This window comes from Propithecus coquereli, unplaced genomic scaffold (assembly GCF_000956105.1).
Source record: "Propithecus coquereli isolate 6110/MARCELLA unplaced genomic scaffold, Pcoq_1.0 Scaffold20073, whole genome shotgun sequence".
NCBI lineage: Eukaryota > Metazoa > Chordata > Mammalia > Primates > Indriidae > Propithecus > Propithecus coquereli.
The window spans coordinates 3065-13421 of record NW_012145050.1 but is presented as its reverse complement, the minus strand read 5'-3'; the positions used below and the strand labels follow the sequence as shown (position 1 = coordinate 13421).

The 10357-nt window shown below is 55.1% G+C and overlaps 1 protein-coding gene across 1 annotated transcript; it reads right to left on the bottom strand.

Moving 5' to 3' along the window:
* Nucleotides 1–8164: 8164 nt before the first annotated feature.
* Nucleotides 8165–9548, bottom strand: FATE1 (fetal and adult testis expressed 1; the record flags this gene model as incomplete). The annotated part of the gene is made up of 3 exons (XM_012643815.1): nucleotides 8165–8296; nucleotides 9024–9102; nucleotides 9442–9548. Coding segments are annotated over 3 exons (318 nt in total), but the record flags the coding sequence as incomplete, so codon positions are not given.
* Between the last annotated feature and the right edge of the window lie 809 nt (nucleotides 9549–10357).

The window sequence follows — 10357 nt, the reverse complement described above, 5'->3', positions numbered from 1 at the left end:
TATAAACAACAAAAATACAATGATGAAACTGTAGGAATTTTTTATTTTTCTGAGACAGAGTCTCACTCTGTTGCCTGGGCTAGAGCACCGTGGCATCAGCCTAGCTCACAGCTACCTCAAACTCCTGGGCTCAAGCGATCCTCCTGCCTCAGCCTCCCGAGTAGCTGGGATTACAGGCATGCGCCACCATGCCTGGCTAATTTTTCTATTTTTAGTAGAGACAGGGTCTTGCTCTTGCTCAGCCTGGTCTCGAACTCCTGAGCTCAAACGATCCTCCTGCCTCGGCTTCCCAAAGTGCTAGGATTACAGTTGGGAGCCATTGTGCTTGGCAAACAGGAAAATTTTTATATAATATTGGGATAGGAAGACAATACTGTAAAAACATTGAACATAAAATAGATGTTAAAACCAAAGTTAAAAAGAAGATAATAAACTAAAAAAAAAATTGACAGAGAAAAGGAAATGGTGGATGTTTTTAGCATAAACAGAGATCTTACAAATCAATATATCAGAAAAATAATCAGTAAAAACACAAAAATAGAGGTGCAAGGATGTTAGGCACAGAGATTTATACGTTAATGAAAAACTGGAAGCAATCTGTGTTCACAATTACAGTGAATTAATCAATTAATCAAGTGAACTAAGTCCATAAGTAGGAATACTATGCAGCCCTTAAAATGGTATTGATATTGTAGAAGATAAATACTTCCTGTCAAGAGAAAATATGATATGGTAAGTGGAAAATAGGTTTCAAATGGAATGTGCCATTATGTTATTGAGCGTAGTCTATGCTTGCATGTGTGTTATATATTCACACAGACATACATACACTGTATAAGACACAACAAATTTTATTTCTCAGTTCTCAGGGTGCCAGGAAATTGTTTTTTTTTCTATTTTTTGATAATTTCTAATATTGTATATGATGTCTATAATTGGGAGGGAGTTATAGGGCTATTTACTTTAAGCCTTAAAATTTTTCAAAGAATTTAAAAACCAATCCAGCCATCCTGATTTCAGGTTCAAGTGAATACCAGGTCAAGCCAAACCTTTTCCACTGTGACTGGGAAGGGATCTCGTCCATGGTTGATAGCCTAGAGTCTCAGACTGCAAGTGTTAGCCAAAAACTAGTCCCCCAGAGAGTCAATATCAGATATTTCCCATTGCAGTGGAAAAGGTCCTGGCGGCAGGCAGAGAATGGTGCCAAGGGCAGGGCCATACACATCATGGGTGGCAGGGTGACAGGGCAGGAAGGTAGGGAAGCAGGGAAGTGGGTGGCAGACAGCAACAGGGAGGGCCAAGAGGAAGCAGGTAGAACCTGGCGATTTAGGGTCTAAGCACTTGACATAAGTGAATTCATTTAATCCCCATGACAATCTGGCAAAGCTGAAACTATTACTATCCCCACTGCACAGATTCACACCGAGCAATCTGGCTCCAAAAGAACACAGGGCTGGCTCAGAAGGCAACTAGAGCCAGGAGAATTCGGGTCAGAACAACACGAGAAGCGGCAGGCTCTTGGGCCGACTTTGGAGTGTGGAGCTGACACTGATGTGACCGCTTGTGCTTGGGCCCAGGAGAAACAGCTAGAGGGGCCCGCTGTGGGAAGGAGGGCTGCTGGAGCTGCCTCCCTGTCACCTTTGGCTCTCATTGCCCCCCCCTGAGGTCAGGTTCCAGCCTAGCACCTTCACGAAATATTAATAGATACTTGAGAACTATTTGTTGAGTAAAATCTCCAGCAGGACACAGGGGAGGCGGGGCTTTGCCCAACAGGCCTGGTGGGCTGGCGGGATTGATCACTACTTTGACAAGGGACTGGAGCCTCTAGTGTGGACACCACTGTGTCAGAAACTCTTCACGGCCAGGCTGCTTTAGCCAAGGGAGGCTTCATTTCCTTATAGGCAAAGACGGAGCTGGGGCAGCACACCTGGCATCAGCTACACACTGTCCGCACCCCAGGGGAGGCTCCCCCAAGGAGGCTGCCTGGAACAGGCTGGACCCTGAAGATTGTAGCTCACCCCCCTAAAGCCTCCTGTCCTCACTGAGAAGCCCCTCCTGAGCTCCACATCCCCAGGTGTCCATGTGCCATCTCTATCCCCTGGGCCCACCATGTCCCAAACTGACATGATCTCCTGCCCCTTGGCCCCAGCTCCTCTGTCCCCAATGCTTTTATCTCAAGAAAGGCACATTTTCCCTACGTGTGCTCAGTTCAAAAACCTAAGAGTCATCCTTGATACCTCCACCTGGTCCCCAAATCTTGTTGTTCTACTGCAGAAATGTGTCTCCAGCACCTTCTTCCCCATCAGTCCTGACTGCTGCTGCCCTGGGCCTTGCCTGGATGCTGTCACAGCCTTCCAACTCACTGTTTCTCTGCCTTGGGATCCCTGGCTCTTTCCAGGCCTCTGCCATCTGCACCACCAGGGCGAGTTCAACAGGACCACACCTGGGCCCGTCTGTCCCTGCCTCTCCTAAAACTCACGGACAGAAAACCTCGCTCCAGAAATAAACTTTGTAAGGACAGAGGACTTGTGTGTTTTGTTTAGCCATTAATCCTCAGAGCCTAGCTCAGTGGCAAGCACAGGATAGGTGCTTGATACATGTTTGGCAAGTGAGTGAGTGAGCTGCCTGCACTTCCCAAACCTGCACCTTGTTTCACGTTCACTTTTCCCACTTTATTTGTAGCACAGATTTATCATCCCCTGACAAGGAACTATAAATTAATATGTTTATTGTCTGTCCCCACTGGATGGCCACCATCATGTGAGCAGGGACCACATGTGTGTTGTTTCCTGCTGAGTCCCAGGATTAAAGAGAAAGTCAAGTATTTGTTGAACGGAGGGGGGACCATCTGCATGTTAAACTCCAAGCTCCGCACCTGGGCATTCAAACCCCTTCAGCCTGATCTCTTGTGGGGCCACTTCATGTTGGAGCTTGGTGGGGATGTGGCCAGGGCTGGTCCTGGCAGTTCTGTGGCCACCGTGACACCTGTGGACCAACCAGGTACACACTCCATCTGCCACAGGCGAGGCTCAACTCGGAGCCCATGTATGTGCCCAGTCCGGCACCAGCGTCCCTTCCTCTGGCAAACGCAGCCGCTGATGAGTGGTGTTAGGGAGCAGTTGTTAGGGACCCAGCTGTGGAGAAAGAGGGGCCCAAGGGCCCAGCCACTGGCAGGACATCTAGAGATGAGGCTGCCCCCAAATTAATTTTCTCTCACAGCCACAGTCAGACAGAGCTGACATCTGCTGGTCTGGACTCCAGCTGAGACGGAAGGCAAACTCAGCTGCATGGCCAAAACTGGGAGCTGCCCCACCCTGCCTGAGGCCAGCAGAAGAAGCTGGCAGAGGCCCAGAGGAGCCCATGCCCCTGGGAGCCTGTCCCTGCCCCAGGCCTGCTGCCTGGCTCCAGAATCTTCCCTCAATCAGAAGTTCCGAGGGCTTCGCTGAAGATGCATTTGGCCAAATAGCCGAGGGGCAGGCTCCCAAAGCCTGAGGGGCCTGAAGTGGGTGCTCCCCTCCAAGGAGCTCCTGAGGAAGCCAGGGTGAAACTCGAAGGGCCAAAAGCAAAGGCTACAATCCCAGCGGGGTTTCTGGGAGAAGCCCACATAGCCCCTGAACTTGACCTCCATGGCTCCTCATGTGTAGAGAGCTGTGGAGCTCCAAGTGGCACGCTCCCCGAGCCCTGAGGCTGGGAGACCCAGAAATGCTCTGCACCGAGCAGGCAGTGGTAAGGCCCACAGCTACTCACCCCCACCAAACTCTGCCTGGCCAGGTGGCCCCTTGGCCCCTCTGCCGCCTCCTTGCCACTCTCCTAGGGGAGGACGAAGACTCAGCTGCCTCAGGGCAAGCTGCCTCCACACTCCTAGAGCCCAAGCAATTCATTTGGCTGCTTTGACTGGGGACAGGTTCCCCACACGGCCACTTTCCTTAGCTCCCTGGCAGGCCATGCACATTAGGGCCCAGGTCAAGCCCTGCTCCAGGGCCTGCAAACTTTCATGGGGTCCAGCTCTGAACCTCGTGGAGGCCACCAACCCATGGTCACAGGAAAGCTTCAGCCCCAGGTCAGCGCCTTTTCTCACCAATCAGATGGCTTCAGAGGCAGGGGATCTCCTGGCCACAGTCAGCATCCGTGGGTCCTTCCACACAGCCTCCAATCAGAGACAAGCCCTTGGGGGCTCATCAGCACCTGAAGCCAGCAGAGACTTCCTGCTGCTTCTATCCCCAGGCCAGGGGAGTTCTTGAGCCCCCGTGACTCAGCTGGCAGCCTCCAGTCAGAGAGCCACCCCACCCTGCCCGAGGCCAGCAGGAGAAGCTGGCAGAGGCCCAGAGGAGCTCATGCCCGGGGCATCACCTGCCCACTGGAGAAGCTGTCCTGCCTATGGGCCCCGTACACCGGAGGCTGTCAGCGGGCAGGGAGAGGATGCCAGGCTGCCTGGCTGTGGAAACCGCTCACCTGCCCAGATCCAGGAACCAGCCTCTCCCAAGCTCCCCAAGGAGCCCTCCCTTGCATGGAGCATGCTCAGGGCTTTGTGTCTGGGGACTCAGAGCTGCCAGCTCACGGCCCCCATGCACCTGCCTTCAGGCCATGACACAGTCCCGGCCAGCCCACCTGACTAGAGGGCAAGCCAGGGAGCAATCTGGAAGAGAGAAGAGGGACCTGGGCTGGAGCTGGCCTGAGGGAGGAAATCCATTCCCTCCCCTCCGTGGTCCCCTGGACTTAGCCTCAGAGAGAGGCTGGGGCTGGGGAAGAAGGGGGCAAGGGCCTTGGGGCAGTGAGCCTTTGGCTCCTTTGTAAGACGCCAGGATTTCAGGCTGCTCCCGGGTACACCAGAGCCCTCCAGGGGCCTCAGGGCCCCTCCCCACATCCTGCCTTCCACTTCCCACCTTCCCCCAGCTGCTGGGAAGCACACCTGGGCTGGAACAACTGGAATATTGAGTTTCAGCTTTTGCGCAGGGCTGGAGGAGAACTGGAGGGCCAGCTCAGTGGGTCAGGGCAAAGCAAGACCAGGGGTACATCCAGCTGGGAAGACAGGACCCTCCCTCAGGGGCTGTAGGGGGAGGCTTCAATGCCATCCTGTGCACAAAGCCTGGGGTGCAAAATCCGCGTGTAACAGCTTGCGAGTCCTCAAGGATGCACGCCAAGCCCACCGTGGGCATTGCTCTGTGGAGGGCTTGGCACTGGGGGCAAGGGGCTGTGTTAGCTACACCTGCAATGTTTGCCTTTTTTGGGAGAATGCATTGATGCATGACTTCTGTTATTACATATTTTGAAAAAGTGATATGTATGGCACATAATAGGTGTGCTGTGGCAAGTGGTGGTTGGAATTGACTTACTTAGATGGGGAAGGCTTTTCTACAGAGGGCATGCCCGAAAGGCCAGATGGGGATGACCAGGGCCAGACTTGCTCTCTGGGGACTGTGGTCAGAGGCCATCGTGCCAGCCCTTTACTTCTACTGGGTGCCAGGGATACAGAGGCAATGGAAGCTAGCCCTGTCCTCAAGAAACTACTGACCCATGGGGGACTGACTGTGTACCCCTCTAATACCAAGCCTGAGCAGCCGATGGGAAGTTTCATAGACTAGCAATAAGCAAAATGCCAAAGAGTCCCTCTCCCCAAGCCCCCTTCCCCCACGACACCCTGCTACTCCATGGGGAAGTTAATGGCTTGTTGGGAGAAGGGTTGGGCTCAGGAAGAAGTGTCTGGGCAGGGCAAGGACAGCTTGTCAGGGACATAGAATCAGAAGGGCACACACTCCAGGTGGGTCAGAGACAGAGGGCTGGGCAGGGGTGCTAACTTGCCCCCCTGAGCCTCCCTGGGTCTCCCGGGGGCTGGTGGATCAGAAAAGCATGGCAGAGATGCCAGACCCCACAATTTATCCCTGTGGCCCTGAAGGAACTCTGCAGAGGGGCCCAACATGAACAGCTCTGGCTCCGGTTCCTCTCAGGAGTTCTCTGAGGCCTTCTTGGTGGGGCAGGGAGTTATGGAAATGGAGCAGGAACTAGCCCCCAGCCTCGCCAGGAGCCAGCCAAGTGTCCACACAACAGGGCAGGGCGGAGGTGCAGCCAGGCCCAGCCAAGGGCTCTGGGCAAGCTCATCTAGCTCAGGAGGTGCTCCTCCAGGGGCCACCACACTGTTTGTTTGCAACTCAACTAAATTGCTCCCAAGGGTAAACCTTGGTTTCACAACATATTTTCAACCAGACTTTTTCTGCAAACATGTCCTCCTCTGCGCAGGCACATGCACACCTGGTCTCACAGGGCAGACCCGGCCCTGCCTGGCTATAGTCTTCTCCTCCTCTGAGCTTCCCTGCATGGCCTGACTAGGGCAGAAGGTAGAGGCAGCCTTGGGAGGACCGTGCAAGGGCTGCCTCATGGCAGCTTTAGCTTCTGGCCCCTCGCTCAGCTCGGCTTGCCTTCCATGGTATGAGTAGGTAGGCCACTCCGTCTCCCAGCTTCCCTGAGTACTCCTCTGCATCTTGGGCCCCGGTCTGTCCTGAGGCTGCAGGGAGGGAAGGGGTGGCCTCTGAGGCGATTCCCAGGACTCCAGGGCCCATGTGGAGGGAACAGGGAATGCTGCTGGTTCTCCCTGGCCCTCTTGGCTCTCCTGGTGAGAAGCACTTATGTCTAGGTGCTGCTGTCTCCCTGTTCTGTAGAGGGGCTTCTTCTGATACCTCATTACCCTCTGTGCTCTGGGACAGAGAGAGAATCTCCCAACTCTTTCTTTAGTAAGTGTCCTTGTCTCTGCTTTCAGCAGGGCCAGGTTCCAGGGGCCACATGCATGGGGTCCCAGAGGGCTGACAGGAGGCCCTACCTCCTTACCTCAGACGTACTGCAGGCTCCAGAGTGCCAGGAGTGGAGGAACCCCCTGATTGCATAGAGCCCCACTGGGGGCCAGAGAGGGGTGAGGCAGGGACAAAGCAAACTCTAGGACTCAAGCTCTCCCTCTCCACCCTCCCTCCCCCACAACACACACACACATTCATTTATTTCATGCCTAGTGACTAACATACTCTCCCACCTTTACCAATGGAGAACCCTTGACAGAGTTGGGCAATTGTGGAAGGTTCACTTAGCCACAAAAGCCAAAAGTTCTGGGTCCCCGGCCCCAGAGTGAGGTGTATTGATCCCTTTGTCCCAGAGAAAAGGGCATCAGGTCTTCTGCCTTGTGCTCAGGCCCCCAAGTGGCAGGCAGCACTCCCAAATTCTCAGGCTCAGTCCCACACCTGTCTGAGGTGTGTCACGGGGCTGTGGCCCCCAGGTATGTGTGTATGCAGGGGCAGTGTATGTGCGGCTCCTGTTCAGCCTCAGGAATGAGTCAGGACCTCACCCCCAGTGAGTCTGTAGGAGGCTAGGACTCAGAAGAACCCAGACCCAGTCCTGTTCCTGTCTTGCTGGACAACCCCAGGGACAAGTTACCCTTCTCTGGAACTCAATTTCCCTTCCAGGAGATTTCCTCTGATTGAGTCCCCACAGCATCTGGCCCAGACATGCTCTGCAGAGCCACTCCCCACAAGCACTCACTGGCACGAGCCCAACAGGAAGGACTTTGCAAAAGCCCCTCAGGAAGCCCTCTGCCTGGGCGGGGCAAATGAGGGAGAGGAGGGGACCAGGGCCCCTGAAGTGATAGCAGAAGCCTAGTCCCAGCCACAGGGCTTTTGTCCAGAGTGGCTGTTCCCTAGTGCACTCCACCCTTACTGCTGCCGCAAAGGAGTCTTTAATGCAAGAACCTTGGCACCAGGTTTTGCTGCTATCATTGAATTTTTATTGAGCACGTTCTCTGTGCAGAGCCCTGCGCATAATGTGGAAGCAGACAAGGGAGGAAGAGAGCCAAACCCCTGTCCACAGAGGATGGAACAGAAGGGATGCTGAGGTCACAGAGGCAAGGCAGCCCCTGACACTGCTGTTACTGTGGGGACCAGATGCTGCTCTCCTCGCCCTCGACAAGGGCGGCAGCTCAGGCCCTTTTGACCTCCTCCACCTTCCCAGCAGCTGGGACCTCCCCATGGAGTGACCTGACCTCCCCAGGCAGGGGGCCTAAACAGTGTTGGAAAATGGCCCTGGGGCTGCTGGGAGATGGGAGGAGGGTGGGCAAGGGTGGCCCAGGGACAGAAGGAAAAAAGGGAAGGCGGGAGGGCTCTGGCGACACTGTAACGGCAGCGAAGCTTCACTGGCGCATCCACAGCCACACGTTGACGGCGCAGGCCGACACCAGCATGGTGAAGAACAGAGCATCCCTGTGGCGCCAGGTGGTGCCCTGGTCCTCCAGGGCACGCAAACGCGCAGTGATCACACTCAGCTGCAGAGGGCCCAAAAGCAGGGCTGTTGAGCAAGGCTCCTGGCATGGAGTCAACAGCAGGGCAGTGGGAGAAAGTGTGAAGCTAAAGCAGGAAGGGGCTTTGCTGTCAGTGGAGGGCCAAAGTGCCCCTGAGGGAGAAGCAGGGGGGGCAGCTGGGCCCACAGGACCAAGGCACGGCTTCCTTGTCCTCTCCCTTGGTGTTCACTCCAGTTCCCTGAAGCCAGCCCATCTCAGCTCTGCTGGGGGAGCCAAGGAAGGAAGGGCTCTTAGATGGTGAGGTGGGCTGGCGTGGGGGCAGCAGCAGAACCAGAGTGAGGGCCCAGGATGGGGTGACACTCAGGAGCCAGAGAGGGCCACCTGGGCAGATGCCCTTCTGTGCCCAGGTCCCCTGGGATCTCTTCCTGAGGAGGCCTGGACTTGATTTGGACAAAGGCAACGCCTCTCTCAGACCTCTTGGTACCACTGTCTTTGGACACACTACTCTTACTCTATGCCTCCTCCTTTTCTCATCTGCTATTCCCTCCCAGCATCTCAGGGATAGCGATATGTTTGAGGTTGAGCATCAAGATGGGACACCCGAGCTATGGGGACCGGGAGGAAGGGAGCCTCTTCACCTCCAGTGCTCCAGCGTAAGATGGCCTCAAACAGGCAGTCTCCTGTGGTCGAGGCCCGCCCACTGCAAGGCACTGTGGTTTTGCCTCCACCCATTTGAGGGGTCCCTGCTCACCTGTCTTCTCATGACTTCCATCTCCAGCCCATTGAGCTCTTCCAGGCCAATTTCTGCCACCATGTCTGCCTCCGGGTTGCTGGGAAAAAAGAAAAGATGGAAGGTCAGACCTATTGGTGGTCCCAGGCAGGGCCTAGTAGAGCACACGGGATGGCTATGAGAGCAAGCAGGTAAGGTCAGGGGCATCTCAGACAGTGACTCTATTAGCCTCCAGTCCTTCCCTTCCATGGAAGAGAGGACTCAGGGCCTAAGGGCTGGAAGCCACCCCACCCAGCCCAGCCACAGAGCACTCAGAGGCCCCGCATGGACAGGAAGTCAGGGCACCCAGGCCCCTTCCTGGTCAATCCACTCACCAGCCCCTCTGTCCAGTTCTGGGCTCTGCCCGAGCAGCCAGGGCCCACCGGGCTCCAGCTCTTACCGCTCATAGTGGAATCTCATGCCTTGGAAGCTGCCAGGATACTCCTGGGAATGGACATCACCATGGCCCTGATCTCTGGACATCCTGGGCATCTGCAGGTGGGGCCCCTAAGAAAGGAGGAGGCAATCAAAGTAGCCTACTCAGTCCGCCCAAGCAGCTTCCCCACAGTGTGCCCAGAACCAATGGCACACCCCTGGGGAGTCACATGGCATCCCATCCTCTGGAATCCAGGGCTGGCAGCCTCAGAGCACTAGGAGATCCTGGAAATCCCACAAACTGGCTGTCTGCCACCACCCCACCTGCACATGTTCCTCAGTAGCTCTTGGCCATCCAGGCTGCAAGGAAGGAACAGCAGTGACAACGGTCCCTGTCCTCTGCAGGAACTTTCACATGCAGACATCAGCTGAGAGGCCAAGCAACCTACTGGAGACTGTGAAACCCCACTTGGCATCCAGGGAAACTGGGGCCTGGTGAGGTGCCTTCACTTCCCTAGGATGCAGGGTCAGTGTCCACCCGAGCTAAGGAGAGGACCCTGGCTACTGGGAAACCATGACCTTCTCTGGGTGAGCCCAACCATCCCTGCGGCTTCCATTTTTATCCATCTGCTAATGACTCCCCAGAGTGTACGTCTCTGGCCCAGAGCTCTTGGGCCAGGGGTGTCTGATGCCTTTGAAAAGCCAGTGTGGAGGAGAGGAACAGAACGTGACTTTTGGTGCCAGACCTGCCTGGTTCTAATCATAGCTGTAGGTTTCCAGTTCAGGATGAAATATTTCACAAGCTGCTTGTTTAACTTACCACATGCCAGGGACCATGCCATCCTCTGAGCCCTTACCAATAGCAAGTCATTGAATCCTCATCATGACCCTGTGAAATAGGTATTGCTATCACCCCGGTTTGAAAGGTGGGGAAATTGTAA